This window comes from Chiloscyllium plagiosum, unplaced genomic scaffold (assembly GCF_037043375.1).
Source record: "Chiloscyllium plagiosum isolate Xiang-an unplaced genomic scaffold, Cpla_swu_hap1 HiC_scaffold_12, whole genome shotgun sequence".
NCBI lineage: Eukaryota > Metazoa > Chordata > Chondrichthyes > Orectolobiformes > Hemiscylliidae > Chiloscyllium > Chiloscyllium plagiosum.
Genome location: NW_028270150.1, coordinates 46,965,055 through 46,983,510, shown reverse-complemented (window position 1 = coordinate 46,983,510; position 18,456 = coordinate 46,965,055). Strand labels below are relative to the sequence as shown.

The window sequence follows — 18,456 nt, the reverse complement described above, 5'->3', positions numbered from 1 at the left end:
AACTGGTCCTCCTGGGAGCAGATGCGGCAGAGACAAAGAAATTGGGAATATGGGGTGACGTTTTTACAGGGGGCAGGGTGGGAGAAGGTGTAGTCGAGGTAGCTGTGGGAGTCGGTTGGTTTATAGTAAATGTCCGTGTTGATTCAGTCGCCCGAGATAGAAATGGAGAGGTCTAGGAAGGGGAGGGAGGAGTCTGAGACGGTCCAGGTAAATTTGAGGTCGGGGTGGAAGGTGTTAGTAAAGTGGATGAACTGTTCAACCTCCTCGTGGGAGCATGAGGCAGCGCCGATACAGTCATCGATGTAGTGGAGGAAAAGGTGGGGGGTGGTGCCTCCAACGCAGCTACACTGGCACCTTCCATATCTGCCACAAATTCACCTGCACCTCCACACACATCATTTAATGCATCTGCTGCACCCAATGTGGCCTCCTCTATATTGGGGAGACAGGCTGCCTACTTGCGGAACGTTTCAGAGCTCACCTCTGGGACACCCGGACCAACCAACCCAACCACCGCGTGGCTCAACTCCACCAAGGACATGCAGGTCCTTGGACTCCACCATCGCCAGACCATAGCAACATGACGGCTGGAGGAAGAGTGCCTCATCTTCCACCTAGGAACCCTCCAACCACAAGGGAAGAACTCAGATTTCTCCAGTTTCCTCATTTCTCCTCCCCCCACTTTGTCTCAGTCCCAACCCTCGAACTCAGCACCACCTTCCTAACCTGCAATCTTCTTCTTGACCTCTCCGCCCCCCCTACCCCCAGTCCGGCCTATCACCCTCACCTTATCACCCTCGCCTTAACTTCCTTCCACCTATCGCATTTCCAACGCCCCTCTCCCAAGTCCCTCCTCCCTACCTTTTATCTTAGCCTGCTTGGCACACTTTCCTCATTCCTGAAGAAGGGCTCATGCCCGAAACGTTGATTCTCCTGCTCCTTGGATGCTGCCTGACCTGCTGCACTTTTCCAGCAACACATTGTCAGTTCTGATCTCCAGCATCTGCAGTCCTCACTTACTCCTTGATATCAAGGCTAGTCACTCTCCCCTTACCTGAGTTCAGCTGTTCACTCTATACTTGGACCAAAGCTGTGATAAGGGCAGATGAAGAGTTTCTCCAGCAGAAGCAAAACTGAGCATGTGTGAGCAGTTTGTTGCTTTGTCACTCCCACTTGATAGCATTGTCAATAAGCCCTTTCACAACCCTGCTTTTTATGGATGGGACAGCTCTGGGAAATTTGACCACATTATTGGGTAGATGCCAGTATTGTGATTATACTGAAACAACTTCACTAATGTCCTTCAACTTCTGGATTCACTTCAGTCTCATGATCCTTGTAATGTATTCATAAGTTATAGGCATGCACAATGTATAAAGATGTCATTAAATTTTGGATGTAGGTTTGCTTGCTGAGCTGGAAGGTTCATTTTCAGACATTTCGTCACCATACTAGGTAACATCTTCAGTGAGCCTCCAGGCGAAGCACTGCTGGTGATTCCTGCTTTCTATTTATATGTTTGGGTTTCCTTGGATTGGTGATGTCATTTCCTGTTCTTTTTCTCATCACTGAAGATGTTACCTAGTATGGTGATGAAATGTCTGAAAATGAACCTTCCAGCTCAGCAAGCAAACCTACATCCACAACCTCAACCCGCGCTACAAATCTCACAAAACTCGCTAATGTCATTAAATTCAGGAGCTAGAGCACTTGGTGTCTGACTCCTTTTTCGTAAGCTTCCCAGTACACAATAGATGATGGAATTAAGATACAAAAGTACAGGGGCTGTGATGACCTAAAAATCCATGATGAAGTACCCACCCAGTGATAAGGGTCGTAGCCTAATTCATCAAGATGTTGCCTGGGCTGCAGAGATTCAGCTATGAATAGAGACTAGTTGGTTGGAGATTTTCTTAGAGCAGAGGAGGCTGAAAGGGGATCTGATTAAGGTGTGCAAATTTATGAGGGGCATTCATAGAGTAAATCTGGAGAAACCTTTCCTTAGTCAAGGCAGTTTGGAGGAGACTTGAGAAATTTTGTTTCAGGGTTCTGGGTATTTGAAACTCATTGTAGTCAAACAGAAGGCTGGAAGAACACAGCAAGCTAAGCAGCATCAGAAGGTGGAGAAGTCAATGTTTTGAGTATTTACCCTTTTTCAGGACCATTACTTTGTCTATTTTGGATTCCAGCATCTGCAGGGATTTTTTTGTTTCTAATTTGGAACTCACTGTCTAAAAGTGTGGCAGAGGAGGGAACCCTGAAGATATTTAAGATCTACAATGAATGCTTGAAACACCGTAGCACACCAAGTGCTAGGAAACAGAATTCGAATAAATAGATGTTTGATGACTGGACATGATGGACTGAAGGTTTTTTTTCATGCTGTAAAGCTATATGACTCAATGACATTCAACTGGGGAGATAAAGACTACCCAGCACAGTAGGGATTGCTTTGATTCACTTGCATTTGTTTTGCAGTTAATGCAACCCCAGGAGTTAGAAACAGCTTACTTTTCACCAGATTTATGTCCCTGGCTTCATGCTGAATGCAACAGCATCGAAGGTTTAACCCTTTGTTAATTTGCTGGGGGAATGAGAAGTATACAACCCTTCAGCCAGACATTTATCAGACACTGACCCTGATTGTCCACCAAGGCAAAGGGGCTCCGCGGTGATGTCACACGACATCACTGCTGACCTTTAACCTGAAGATGGCGGCGCCCGTTGTAAAGAGGGTGATGAGGTTTCCAGTTTTTAAACTCGGGGTTGGATCTTTCCGCGTCGAATCTAGCCTGGCACCAAAGGTATTTGCGCCACCCGAAGCCTTTCATTGTGAATCTGCGGTGACATCCCCCAAACCTGCCCAGGCAGTGAGCCGGAGCAGCGCGGCCTGTGCTAATTGATAGCCGGGGAGTGTGAGGCTTTGCTGCATGGGCTGGCCCCCTGCTTTGGATCCGGGGGCTGTGACACCAACGTTACGGGTACCATGATCATTTTGCCGTTGCAAGATTATCTTGTCTCTGAAACAAAGTCAGAATAATTTCTGTTCTCCCTCTGGTCCCCAGCTGCAACCATACGGCTGGTCTAAGTATGTGTGAAGGGAATATAAATATATCTGGTTGGTAATCTATCACGCAGTGACACTTTGGGTGCAGGGAGGAAGTTGAATCGTTGCTTTTCTGGTCTCCTGAATCAATGTGTTGTGTAATTTAGATTTGCGAGTACTTCATTTTAATATTTAATTCAATTATGTGTACTGCTATTGTTGGCTGTACCTGGATTGTAAACTGATGGATTGTTAGGTGTGTAAGGTAAAAGCAGTGGTTGAATTGCTGCAATTATCATTTTAGATAATTATGGTGCTGCTAGAATTTGCAGCCCCAATAGTATGTCCTTTATAATTTTTTAAAAAATGAATAAATACCTACTTTTAATCAACATGTTCATATATATTATGTGGAGATGCATCTCCAGGGCAAATGGGACTTGAATCTTCCAGCACAGATAGGAAGGGAACTTTGTGGCTGTACTATTTTTGTGTACAAAGTTAAAAATCACATGACACCAGGTTACAGTCCAATAGGGTTATTTGGATGTACAACCTTTTGGGGCACTGCTCCTTTGTTAAGTAGCTAGCTGATGAAGGAGCAGTGCCCCAAAGGTTGTACTTTCAAATAACCCCGTTGGACTATACCTGGTGTTGTGTGATTTTTTTAAAAAACTTTTTCCACCCCAGTCCAACACCGGCACCTCCACATAATATTCTTGTGTAAGCAATTGATGCTGATGATTCTTTTCTTTTGAGTTTATTACATCCAGCTGAATTAGTATTACTTGTGAACCCAGGGAGCTTCATTCTGGCAGAAATTGCTGGCACAACTCAGGTCAGGCAGCATCTATCGAGAGAAAAATCCTTTCTGAAGAAGGCTCACTGAAATATTGACTGCTTTCTCTTCGCAGATGCTGGCAGACTTCCTGAGTTTCTCCAGCAATTTCTGTTTTTGTTTGTTTTCCAGCATCTGCAGTTCTTTGCCTTTTGTTTAGAGCTTCATTCTGACTATCAGTTGAACTGAATCTGCTAATTCAGCTTTATAATGGTGTCCAAGCCAGACAAATTCCCAGCCTATAATGTTTGGTTGCACCTCTCATCAGTCATAGAAGAAAAAAAGAAATCATTGTTCTTTATTTATTATAGAGTCCTAGAGATGTACAGCATGGAAACAGACCCTTCAGTCCAACTTGTCCATGCCGACCAGATATTCCAACCCAATTTAGTCTCGCCTGCCAGCACCCGGCCCATATCCCTCCAAACCCTTCCTATTCATATACCCATCCAAATCCCTCTTAAAAGTTGCAATTGTGCCAGCCTCCACCACATCCTCTGGCAGCTCATTCCATACACGTTCCACCCTCTGTGTGAAAAAGTTGCCCCGTAGGTCTCTTTTATATCTTTCCCCTCTCACCCTAAACCTATTCCCTCTAGTTCTGGACTCCCCAACCCCAAGGAAAAGACTTTGCCTATTTACCCTATCCATGTCCCTCATAATTTTGTAAACCTCTATAAGGTCACCTCTCAGCCTCCAACGCTCCAGGGAAAGCAGCTCCAGCCTGTTCAGCCTCTCACTGTAGCTCAAATGCTCCAACCCTGGCAACATCCTTGCAAAATCTTTTCTAAACCCTTTCAAGTTTCACAACATCTTTCCGATAGGAAGGAGACCAGAATTGCACGCAATATTCCAACAGTGGCTTTACCAATGTTCTGTACAGCCGCAACATGACCTCCCAACTCCTGTACTCGATACTCTGACCAATGCATACCAAACGCCTTCTTCACTATCCTATCTACCTGCGACTCCATTTTCAAAGAGCTGTGAACCTGTACTCCAAGGTCTCTTTGTTCAGCAACACTCCCTCGGACTTTACCATTAAGTGTATAAGTCCTGCTAAGATTTGTTTTCCCAAAATGCAGCACCTCTCACTTATCTGAATTAAACTCCATCGTCCACTTCTCAGCCCATTGGCCCATCTTGCCCAGATCCTGTTGTAACCTGAGGTAACCCTCTTCGCTGTCCACTACAGCTCCAATATTGGTGTCATCTGCAAACTTACTAACTGTACCTCTTATGCTCACATCCAAATCATTTATGTAAATGACAAAAAGTAGAGGACCCAGCGCTGATCCTTGTGGCACTCCACTGGTCACAGCCCTCCAGTCTGAAAAACAACTCTCCACCACCACCCTCTGTCTTCTATCTTTGAGCCAGTTCTGTATCCAAATCTCCCTGTATTCCGTGCGATCTAACCTTGCCAACCAGTCTCCCATGGGGAACCTTGTTCTTGTTTCTCTGTGGTAAGTCAAAATATACCCATATAAAACAACTCCTTGAAATTTAATAAATTCCATGTATACATACCCTTCTTTACCTGGGAGTGGAGTAAGAGGAAATGACATGAAAGATGAAATAAAATGATAACGAAAGAAAATAAAATGGACAGTTGCAAGTGATATTGGATGTTGAGTCATGGAGTGATCATTAGAAGTAGTGATGGAGCACTTAATTCAGAAGCATTGTGAGATTTTTAAAGATGGAGATGTAGGTGGTGAAATATAGGAAGGGAGTTACAGAATTTTAAAAAATGGCATTCATGTAGTGCTTCAATACAATATATGCTCTTCACTGCCAACAAAGTACTTTGATGTATAGTTAATGTTATAACATAAGAAATGTGCCAGCCAAGTTGCACACAGTGCACTCCCACAAATAGCTGTGTGATAACAACCAAATTATTTGCTTTTGTGATGTTGATTCAGGGATGCATGTTAGCCAAGATCCTAAGGATAACTCCATTGTTCTTCTTTGAAATAGTGCCTTGGGATCTTTTTACATCCATTTAAGAGGAAAGATGTTGTCTCAGTTTTAATATTTCATCTGAAAGATGACACATCTTAAGTAATGCAGTGGAATTCAGAATTTTGTGCTCAAATGCCAGAGTGGGACTAGAACACAGAATGTTGTCACTGAGACAAGCATGTTACCAGTTGAGTCATGACTGACATGTAAGAAAGAGGCTACCAATAAGAAGTGGGCGATTAATGTTGGTTAATTGCTGCAGTGTTATTATAAAGTAATATTTCAAAGACCACAATTGTATCAGCCTACCATTGTTGAGTTGAAGCAATTGTATTTTAGTTTCATTGGAATCAGGCCTTGGTTCATTATGGTATAAATATCGCAGCACTGTACAAGATATTCAATTACAGTTTTACTCATATCCAGCCTAGTCAGTGTATAGTATCACCCTTTCGTCCTAGAATTTGCTTGTTATTGACACCTTAATCAAACTCGCTTTTTCCCACTTTTTTTTCCCTGGGAAGAGCAAAACTTCAAGTTTCAATGGTTGAGTATCTCAGGGTTATTATTAAATTATGCATGTTTAACAAAGTAAAACACTGCAAGGCACTTTACAAGACCACCATCAAACAAAATTAGCACTAACCTACATAAAGAGGTTTTAGGGAAGATGACTAAAAGCTCGGTCAAATTTGTAGGTTTTGAGGAGTATCAAGATATGAGCAACAAAGCTCAGGATGAGCTGAATTTTAAAGAGACTGAACACAGAATTTTTTTTTAAATGTCCATCTGGGTCACATTTTACCAAGTGATGATGTCTGTGTTTATCAGAATATGAATTCTCTTTTAAGGCAAAATGGTTTGAAAATCATAACTTTTAAATTGTTAAAGATAATATAATTTATTTTCATGTTTGTTGCAAACCCACTGTCTTGTCGTCAGACTGTGGAATTAATTATCCTTAGATTATTCTACAATAATTTCAGCAATTGCAGTACTGTTAAGCCCATAAAATTTTAACAATCTGCTCTCAATCTCTGTAGAGTGATTGTTAAAAGTACACATGTTAACTTGGCTTAGTGAAAGCATTTGCACCTGAGTCAAACAACCTTGCATTCAGTCAAAAATCACACAACACCAGGTTATAGTCCAACAAGTTTAATTGGAAACACACTAGCTTTCGGAGCGTCGCTCCTTCATCAGGTGATAGTGGAGGACTCAATCCTAAAACAATCACCTGATGAAGGAGCGACGCTCCGAAAGCTCGTGTGCTTCCAATTAAACCTGGTGTTGTGATTTTTAACTTTGTACACCCCAATCCTTCCTGAAGAAGGGCTTATGCCCGAAACGTCGATTCTCCTGTTCCCTGGATGCTGCCTGACCTGCTGCGCTTTTCCAGCAACACATTTTCAGCCACCCCAATCCAACACCAGCATCTCCAAATCATGACTTGCATTCAGTTCCCACTGCAAAGCCTTCAGCAACACAATACTAAGAATATTTGCATTATTGGAGGTGAAATCTTTCAGCTTACATACAATAGCAAATCTATATGATCTTGTTCAGGTGGATATGGAAACTTCTATGGCACTGATCAAAGTAAGAAATATTTATATCTGAATCAACATCTCCAGATAAAAGACAAGATCTCTCTGAATCTTGAATGTGTTTTGAGTGCTATGTTTGTCTTCATAACAATGCTAGCATTTCAAAAGTAATTAATTGGAAATGGTTTGAAGGTTTTTTTCTTTTGTAATGTACAGCTAAGTGAGGCTACATAATTACATTTTGTCAAATATTTATGTAACCTTTAAAATGTACCAATTTTTAAGTGAAAGTTCTTAAAGGAATGCAATTTTTGGTCATTACCCCCAATGAAGGCTTGGCATTATTGTATTTTCAAGGCTGGATTGCTGAAACATGACAGTTATTTCCTTACTCTTTCTCAGTGCAGAAGACCAACATATGATGGGAATGAAGGATAAGGAAAAGAATGAGATATCAGTGGCTACATTTGGAAATACTTTATGGACGACTGTGTCAATCAGCAGGACAACCAGCACTATAGGCAAAGGATAACATTATTTAGAAGGTTCATATCTGGCACAAATTCACACTGTTCATAAAGTGTAAAGAGTGCTAATTGCTCATATTTATTCTCCATTAAAGGGACCAATCAAATATTCATAGACTTAAATCATATTCCTGACTTTTAGAAAGTGAAACTAATTGAATTCCTAAAAGCCTTTGTAGAGGCCTTATTGGGACCCCATATTTTGCACTGCGTACCAAAAAGAATGAAGTTACAACAGTGTAAATTTTGGGGAGGATTAATTGCACAATTTGCTGCAAACCTATCTCATTATCCATAAAATGTGAAAGAGTGCTGAATGGCTCATGTATTTTGCATTAAAGCAATCAAATAAAAAATCTCCATTATCTCCATAGGTCCAGCAATTTTTTCTTCCCTCCCCAGCACATATCCCCACCTGCAATCTCTGACTTTTTTTTCACTGTAATCTTGAACTCAATTTCTCGTCGAATATTTTCCTCTTAATGGTTGAGTTATTTGTTGTGTCCTCTTTGTCTTCTCTCTCCACCTCTCCACCCCAAATGAGGTTTTACAGTTATAATGTCATTAAATGCTAAAGGGAGAATAATCAAAGAATGAAAAGAGGAAGAGAATAAGGAAACATAGGACTAAAACTTGCAAAAGAGAATGAATGGGTTTGTGGCTTTGTTGGGCTGAGGGGCTGGGGACTGTGTGGGTATTTGGAAAGAAGCAGAATAAAAGAAAACAAGGCGAACCTAGCTAATTTTCTGAAGAGCGATGTTTGTCTTGCTAGAAGTGTGAAGCAATAGCAGCTCTGGTCTCATCCTCTTATTTGATTCAGGCTCTCCTCAATCACTGCTATTCGCATTCCAAGGTACAGTCACTTTACCCGTTCTTCCTCCCAACTTGCATATTAAATCAATTAATTGTGAATGCAATGGGATGTGAGATGTGGTTGTAACTTATTGCGGTCCCACAATTATTGAGGTTAAAAACATATTCTGGAGTGTTGCTTCATCTCTGACTGGGAAGATGTCTAAGGCTCAAAACACTTGAACTTCTTTCTTGTAAGTCCAAATGGAACTTGCCACAACTTCCTGGTTCTAAGCATTTTAAGTTTGATGTAAAGTCGGGTTTTACATGATTTGTTTTGATGTAGTGCAAAACAATGAGTATGGTCCTTAATTGGAAAACTTTATGGAATGGTTACCAATGTCTTAAATTTAAATTGCTGGCTTATTACTTTAGCTTAAATTCAAATTAGGTAGTTGACTACTTCAGACAGAGAAGTTGTTTGATTCCATATAAAGTAGATAGATATGGTTCCAACTTTAATGCAGATAATCAAAATCTGAAATAAAAAGGCAAAATGCTGAAAGTACTGAGATCGGCAGCATCTCTGGAGAAAAATATTCCATACTGTAGAGATTCTATGATTTTATGATTTCAGATCAATGAACCTGATGTTGTTGTATATTGGTCCCAGCTTTTGTCTTTGCAAGACTAGTTGAAAAAGTTGCAACAACAGATTGAATGAATGATAAAGCCATGTTCATTAAAGTTTCTTTATTTTGTATTCCGAGAAATAAAGTCATTTTTGTTCCTTATCTGTGATTGGAAGAATTTGGTTTCCTAAAAAGAAAATTGAAATATTTATTGCTTTCAAAAAATAACCAGCCATCTTAATGGGATATATTGTTCATGCTAATAATTGAATTGAATATGGATAACATTATTTTTAAACAATTGCACTTTGTACACAATGTATGTTCTAATTCCCAGCATGTCTTTGTTATTTCATATGATATGTTCTTTGAATATTAGATTCTATACTAGCTAAATGTTGTAATTGGAGCAGACCAGCTCTTACTTTGTATCGAAAGTATTTCAGCCATCTTCTCTCTGAATCTTTTGATATTAACTCTGTAATGCCTTTATTTTCTTTTACTGTCAAGTTTCTTTTTTATTATTATTTGTTGGCTTTCAGCTTTCTTTGTTGTCAACATAATTCCAAAGTAACTCCCCTGTCACTTCACCCTATCCCTTTCTTTCTGAGTACTATTTACATGAATGTTTTAATGACAGGATTTTTCAGATAAGAGCAGTTGCCGGTTGATTCTCCCCAACACCTTACCCAATGAATAAAAGATCAGCTGTAAAATTAACATGCTTTTCAACTTTGCTAGGCCTTGTAGTAATTTACGAGTAAATTCGACTTGAGATTGAAAGAATGTGTGTTTACTTGTCACATGCAACAATGCTAGTCACTTTAGCTTTCAGAAACCATGTGTGAAACAGATGTTTTTTTGAGGACACATTACAGTAGAACCACTGACTGGAGAGTACATCCCACAAAAAAGGAATCCCTTACAAGTTACCAGATGTAAAGCAGTGAGGATTTTCCTTATGAGTTGCAGAAATTATACATGCGCGATTTATAACTCTGATTAGACATTTTATAAGCCATCTTTTCTAATTGGAGCAGACTTTTTAAAAATTCTGTGAGCTGACAACATGTCAATGATAGAGTAGATGTATCCCAGCAGTTCTTCTGCATTACTGATCAAGCAAGGTTTTTAATGTGATCTTGTTTAGTTCCAGTTCATGAGAGATGAGAGTTCATGAGATCTTTCCTTCAATTGAATTACAAATTTCAGAAAAGTGCTGAAGTTTCAGATTGCTTTAGTATTAGTGATGCTTATGAAATTGTTTCCTTTTTCAGAGTGTACCATATATGCAATGTAAGAATTATTTAGGCCATGGAAAGATAATGGATATTTTATTAAAAATATATTTTCCTGAAGCAAATGGTGACTCCCTTTGTTTTTAGTAAACCACTGAACTTATTTAACAAAAAGAGTAATGGGACAGAATGCAAATATTAAAATGAGCTTGGACTTGGTTACCTGCGCGTGGCAATTGCAGTGAGAATTTGCAGGAATAGTCTGATGGATGGGATTATGGAATAACAAAATAATTTGTGTCCCAAATGTTAAACAGAAATGGGACATAAAAATGGGACAATGGCACAGGAGAGGAAATCATTCAAGGAGGTCATGTTGGGAGGGTGAAAAATGGAGACAACAGTGAATTACAATGAAATGGAGCACAAAGGAGAAGCTGTGGAGAAACTATGAATAAATGGTTCCAAAATACTAAATGTCAGATTAAGCAAGATAAAGAATCATAGTATGCTATGTTTGTAGTAATCACAAGACATTACTGGTAATGCTTTCCAGAACAGTCTCAATGGAATAAACAGATGAGACCAGATTAGTATGAATTAAACGTAGAGTTGAATGGTTACCTTGACATAAAAGGCCATGTCAGGAAATGTGAAGGAATTTAGAATAATGTTTTGAAGGAAGATGTAATGATATCTATTTTTCAAAACACAACTCCAGAGTTTAGGTTTGAAAATAGATCTAGAAGGAGTAATTGGATTGTTGTGACTGTGACAAGATGAGATTGAGCAAACATTATAGTTGGACTGCGGGAAGGAGATGCACTTTGCAAAGTCAGGAAGAGGGAGACAGTATACCTGTGAATGGAGTAGATGGAAATTTAGAAGCTGTCAAGCATGTGTCTTTTTTTTGGAGTTCATAAACTGCTTATGTTTATTGTCAGACATTTGGATTGAAGTTACAAGCGACAGATATCCAAGACATGGTTTGTGATGGAAAGAACAAGAGCAAAATACTGCAGATGTTGAAAGGCTGTAATTAAACCAAAAATGATACAAATATTCAGCAGGTCTGGTACTGTCTGTGGAGAAAGAAATTGCAGTAGTATTTGAAACATCGCTCCACAATTATTGCTGGACCTATATGTTAACAGCACTTTGTGTAGACTGTGTTTGCTGCCACCAAAATTGCTGGGGGCACACTTGCCCCCACATGAAGTTGCAGTGCCTGTGACATCACAGCCAGCAACACCACAGTTAGTGTTCTGCATCAAGGTATAAGCCCATGAGTAGCATTGAGCAAGTCAAAGATACTTTAACAATTGCAACAACAATAAAGTTGTTCTTTTTCAAACATTTTCCAAAGTACAGGTGCTTGATGTGACTCCACCAACCTAATATTTTAAAGATTGTAATTTTCACAGAATATTTAACCTCAAAGCACCAGTCAAAAATCCTAGGATCATGGGTTATTTTCTGCCCTAGTCTTTAACATTTGGTTGACCCCTGCTTACCACTTCACTCCTCCGCAACCCTCATTGTCTCCCTGCCATTCGCTGCCCCACTTCCTTGCTGTTTGCTCCACGTAATTGAAATAACAGAATGGCAAGTGGGAGGGTGACAATGAAGAATTCACACATGATGGCCTCTGAGGTAGCAAGCAAAGAGCCACATGAGCAAGTGGGTGTCAGCCTTTCAGTGGGTGTAAAATGAAGACATGGGTGGCACCAGTCTCCTGTTCCAGTCTAGCTGCAGGACATAGTGTTTCTATTTTGATTTTGTGATAAGGAAAAGAAGGTTTGGAAATGTTCTTGAAATTGTAAGAATTTTCAAGGAAAGTGAGCAGTTGTAAACTGATGTTTGAACCAGGGAGTGTACCATTGAAACAGAGGTTGGAAATTGCCTGTGTCATAGTGTGAAGACCATTGATGCGAATCTGACTAATTCGAAGTAAATTAATACAGGTATCAATGGTGATGGTATGTTGGACTAAACAGAGAAGAATGACCCTTTTTTTTTTACAATGAAAGTGGAGATGTTTTTGGTTGTTACAGTGTGGAGTGATGGTTGCAGCATCTAAGGCTAGCAAGTCAGAATGTATATTAACGATTTCATTGAGGAAACTGCACATAATATCACCAAGTTTGTGGATGACACAAAGCTGGGTGGGAGAGTATGCTGTGAAGTGGATGCAGCCAAGCTTTAGTGTGGACAAGTTAAGTAAGTGGGCAAACACATGGCAGATGCAGTATAATGTGGATAGTTGTGAAGTTATCCACTTTCATCCCACAGCTAGTTAGGCAGATTATCTAAATGGTAATAATGTGGGAAAGATAGAGATCTAACGAGACCTGGGTATCCTTTTATGATAATTGGTTGAAATAAGCAAACAGATACAGCACGTGATAAAGAAGGCAAATGGTATGTTGGCCTTCATAGCAAGAGGATTGGAGTGCAAGAACAGGGATGTCTTGCTGTAATTTATACAGAGCACTGGTAGGACTAAACCTGGAATATTATATGCAATTTTGGTTTCTCCACCTGAGGAAGGATTTTCTGGTTATTGAGGGAGGATAAAAAGCTTTACCAGACTGATTCCTGGATTGATGGGACTGACATATAGGGAGGGACTGGATCAGTTAGGACCATATTCTGTGGTGTTTAGAAGAATGAGGCAGATGTTATAGAAGCCTATAAAATCCTAATGGATTAGATAGGTCAGATGCAGAAAGGGTGTTCTCATTGACCAGGGAGTCCAGAACCAGGGATCACAGTCAAAGGATGAACATTAGTCCTTTTAGGACAGGGATAAGGAAGAATGCAGAGTTATAGGGATAGGGTTAAAGGGGTGAGTCTGGCGGGATGCTCTTGAAGGGTCAGTGTGGACTCAGTGGGCTGAATGGCCTGCTTCCACACTGTAGGAATTGAGCTTGTGGACATCAAAGACTCTCAAGAAAGACGGAAATATTTCTTCAGACTAAAGGGATCAAAAGATAAGGGTAAAAGCAGGAACATGGTACTGAGTTGGATGGTCAGCCTTGATCATATTAAATGACGGAGCAGGTCTGAAGGGCTACTCCTGCTACTATGCTTTATGTTTCTAGGTTAAAAAAAAAAGAAGTTTTCAAAGATTGGTTTTTGTTAAAAGCAGAAAGGTGGTAGATGGGTTGTGTGTAGAATGTTGGAGTTTGGCAATGCTTACGAATGGAGGTTGGGTCAGGCTGAGGAGCCCGAGCAGATAACGAGGCAAATTCATGGAACTCGAAGTCTGAAGGATAAACAGACATTGTACAAGTTTGAATGAAAGTAGAAGGGAGGAGATTTGGGTTAACAAAATGCTCAAGGTTTTGGTAATGATTCTTCAGAGATGAGATGGTCTCACTGATGTAGGTGAAATCTGGTAAAATCATCTGCTACCAAAATAGATTTTTAGGCAAATTGATTTAAATGTGGACTTCACCATATCTGGGACCTTGTGCTATTTATTGAGAGCACCTCATAGAACATAAAACATAGAAAAGTACAGCACAGAACAGGCCCTTCGGCCCACGATGTTGTGCCGAGGATTATTCCTAATCTAAACTAAAATAAAATAACCTAACCTACGCACCCCTCAATTCACTGCTGTCCATGTGCATGTCCAGCAGTTGCTTAAATGTCCCTAATGACTCTGCTTCCACCACCACCACTGGCAATGCACTCCATGCATTCACTACTCTCTTTGAGAAGAAACTACCTCTGACATCTCCTCTATACCTTCCTCCTAACAACTTAAAACTATTACCCCTCGTGCCAGTCAATCCTGCCCTGGGGAAAAGTCTCTGGCTATTGATTCTATCCATGTGTCTCATTGTATACCTCGATCAGGTCACCTTTCTTCCTCCTTCTCTCCAGAGAGAAAAGTCTGAGCTTAGTCAACCTCTCTTCGTAAGACAAGCCTTCCAGTCCAGGCAGCACCCTGGTACCCTGGTTCTTTGCACCCTCTCCAAAGCCTCTGTATCTTTCCTATAATAGGGTGACCAGAACTGGACACAATGTTCCAAGTGTGGTCTCACCAGGGTCTTGTAGAGCTGCAGCAAAACCTCATGGCTCTTAAACTCGATTCCCCCTGTTAATGAAAGCTAAAACACCATATGCTTTCTTAACAACCCTATCCACTTGGGTGGCAACTTTGAGGGATCTATGTACTTGTACGTCTAGACCCCTCTGTTCCACACTGCCAAGAATCCTGTCTTTAATCCTATATTCAGCATTCAAGTTCAACCTTCTAAAGTGCATCATTTCACATTTATCCAAGTTGAACTGCATCTGTCATTTCTCAGCCCAGCTCTGCATCCTGTCTATGTCATGCTGCAGCCTGCAATAGCCCTTGATACTATCGACGGCACCTCCAACCTTTGTGTCATCGGCAAATTTACTAACCCACCCCTCAACCTCTTCATACAAGTCATTTATAAAAACTACAAAGCGTAGAGGCCCAAGAATAGAGCCCTGCGGGACACCAGTTACCACTGACCTCCAGGGAGAATATTTTCCATCTATAATCACACTCTGCCTTCTGTCAGCCAACCAATTCTGAATCCAGACAGCCAGATTTCCCTGTATCTCATACCTCCTAACTTTCTGAATGAGCCTATTATGGGGAACCTTATCAAATGCCTTGCTGAAGACCATATACACCACCTTCATCAACCTGTCATTATCACCACCTCAAAGAACTCCATAAGATTTGTGAGGCATGACCTGCCCCTCACAAAGCCACGCTGACATTCTCAATGAATATAGATAGTGGTGAAAGGGAGAGTGTGTTGGTCAGCTGTTGATACAAGATTCACTGTAGCCTAGAAATTAAAGAACTCTTATGTAGTAATATAAATGGAATAGAGTAGGAGGCATTATACGCTAAACCAGGTGCTGTTTTATGTTTTGACCATACATGCACAGTTTTTATTCCGAAAGTAACATGCATTATTAAAGTACTCATATCCCAAGACATGCAGAAACATTTTATTGCCATTGTATATAATTTCTAAGGGCCAATACAGTAGCACGTTACTGAACTGGTTAGAAATGGTTGAAATTTATAACTTACAATACATGTCTGTTTTCCCTCCCTTGTTCTTCTCTGCAGACTAATATACTACATCTACATTTTTTGTACAGTTTCTTTTCTTCAAAGCTGATATTTCCCGCTGAAGAAGTTTTAAATCACAAGGTAAAACAGGATCAAACCATGAACTGCAGTTCCATGTAATATTAAAAATGCCAGGTGGACTGTCCCAAGGGTCCTGGCAAAATAATGGAATGAAAGCCTTGTAAAATATATAAAATGAGCAATATGGTCTTATTTAGAGGCATACTGTAAAGTTTTAAGTGCAGTAAGTGTGCCACTTTATCCTTCACAAATCCAAAATTCAGTTTGAAAGGGAAAAATATGCTCTCGTCTAAAATTTTAAAATAATTTCTAATAAATGAGTAACTACTGATTCAAAAATAAGAATGGAAATGATGTGGTTGTGTAATGGTAGCTTTGAACACTTAAGATATAGATTACAATAGGAAGTCTCTAATAGATTAATGCAAAGATCTTTTCTGTCTGCTCAAAACCTGGGTTCAGAATCACAAAATACTAAGTTATTTGTTTCAATTAAATGTAATCTATTCTCTGGCACTGGATTGTTATGTGATTTTCTTTCCACTCCATAATTAAGGTGGTTTCAGTGACTGCTTCCAGCACATTAGAAGTATGTATTAGGTGAAATACATGATCTTTCCTTAAACAGATTCCTCAAAGCTTCTTATTGACCATGTGTTGGCAAGTTCCATAATAATTTGCTTTGATTGCAAACTGTTTATTACACTTAACAAAACTTTTGAATTTGAAATTTATTGAATGTCTTGTTAACTCAGCTGAACCAACAGTGCAGCAAGCAGAAAATAAATAAATAGAAAGATTGTTATAAATTGGCTTTATAGTTTTTTTTCTTTTAACTTGAATTCAAGTAAAAACATGCAAGCTACTAAGTGTTTCCTCATTTCCAAAATGATGCAGGATGTTATCAGAAAAACAGTGAATTATTTGGAGGGACAAAGTAAATACATTATAAGTCAATAATTGGCCCAGAATTTGATGGAGTGTGTCAACTCATAACCTGCCTTGTTCGAGGTTTGCGTAAAGATTTGTCACTCGGTCGCCAGTTCCTGTGATAGTGGGTATGTTTGCTGAGCTGTGAAGTTGATTTACAGACGTTTCGTCCCCTGCCTCGGTGACATCTTCAGTGCTTTGGAGCCTCCTGTGAAGCGCTGCTATACTGTCTCTTCTTCAAATGATTTGGCTCTGTTCCTGCTGCTTCCGCTTGCCAGCTCCGGTTGTTTGTTGTAGTGGCCGGTATATTGGATCTCGGTCAATGTGTTTGTTGATGGAGACCGTGGATGAGTGTCATGCTTTTAGAAATTCTCTGGCTGTCCTCTGTGTAGCTTGTTCTATGATAGTTGTGTTGTCCCAGTCGAATTTGTGGTCCTTGCAATCTGTGTGTGTGAATACTAGGTACAGCTGGTTGTGGTGTTTAGTTGGTGTTCATGGATCCAGATTGCTGGTTATCTGCCTGTTTTTCCTATATTGTATTTCCTGCAGTCTTTGCATGGAATTTTGTAAATTACGTAAGCCTTGCAGATGATGGGTATATAGGGTCTTTTATCCTGGTGAGTTGTTGTCTGTGCGTGACTGTCGGTTTATGGGCTGTCATGAATCCCAGTGATCGGAGAAGTCTGGCCGTTAGTTCTGAGACAAAGTCTATGCCAAGAACGATACCCCCGCAACTTCATCCACAAATGTCTAACAGACAAACAACGTGACGATCACATGACCAGCGTGACTGTCCCAGATGAGAAGGACCACAAACTTCAACGAGGACAAGACAACGGTCATAGGACAAGCTATACATAGGACAGCCAGAGAATTTCTGGAAGCATGGCACTCGTCAACAACCAAGTAGACCTAAACGCAATAAACCGACCACTGCAATGAGCAACTGGAAGCAGCAGGAACGGAACCAAATAAGTTCCAGAAGTAACAGTACAGCAGCACTTCACAGGAGGCTTCAAAGTACTGAGGATGTCACCCAGACGGGACAAAACATCTGCAAATCCAACTTCTCAGCTCGGCAAACATACCCACAACCGCAGCATGCCTTGTTAGACTTTACCTCCCTTCAACTTCAGCTAAAATCTTTTGCCTTTAGGATTGCTGGAAGTGGGAAGTAATAATTGCCTGTTGTGAAACTGCGAGGAATTCAAGGCATCTAGGACTTTGGCAAACAATCGGACTCACAATATTCTTAAGCAATTTAAAGAACAAAGAGGAAAGGCAGTGAAGGAATCCCATGACCTAGGAATTAAATTGAATTAAGAAAGAGAAACCCCGGAAACATGAAAATTTGAATTGAGGAAAACTAAAAATAAAATTTAGCGAAGTATTATTTTTAAAAAAAGAACCTATGAGAACAAAATTTTCTGATCATAGGAATAAGTATCAGTAATTTCAATTCCTTTCCTGCTCTGGAGAAATCAATTGGCTTTGCAGGAACATCATTAAATGGACTTTTAACGATGCTACCTATCCTAACTGTGTATATTCATTAGGAAATAGCAGCATTATCTTGAAATTCACGGTCTTTTGCTCCTATTTTCACAAGCCTGGTGGTTAAAATCTTGTAACAAATTGTGGCAGTTTGGACCTCCTGAAGTGTATCAACTTGCGAATTGTTTATAGCCAGAGTAATATAGATGTTAAACTCATCTTTATTTTCCAAACAATTTCTGGGCCACTAAGTGGGGCAGAACAGTGGCTCAGTGGTGAGCACTGCTGC

At 40.1% G+C, this 18,456-nt stretch overlaps 1 protein-coding gene across 2 annotated transcripts in view; it reads left to right on the top strand.

Moving 5' to 3' along the window:
- The first annotated feature begins 2,633 nt into the window (after positions 1-2,633).
- Positions 2,634-18,456, top strand: part of wars2 (tryptophanyl tRNA synthetase 2, mitochondrial) — a 74,846-nt gene continuing 59,023 nt past the window's right edge. Inside the window, exons 1-2 of one of the 2 annotated variants that reach the window (XR_006313208.2) lie at positions 2,698-2,804; positions 7,802-9,512. Coding sequence is in view for 1 of the 2 variants with exons in the window: in XM_043700960.2 (XP_043556895.2) it covers positions 2,712-2,804 (93 nt within the window). In the remaining variant the exon portion in view is untranslated. Of the gene's footprint in view, positions 2,805-7,801; positions 9,513-18,456 lie in introns of those variants that run through there. The other variant, XM_043700960.2, reaches the window with a different exon arrangement.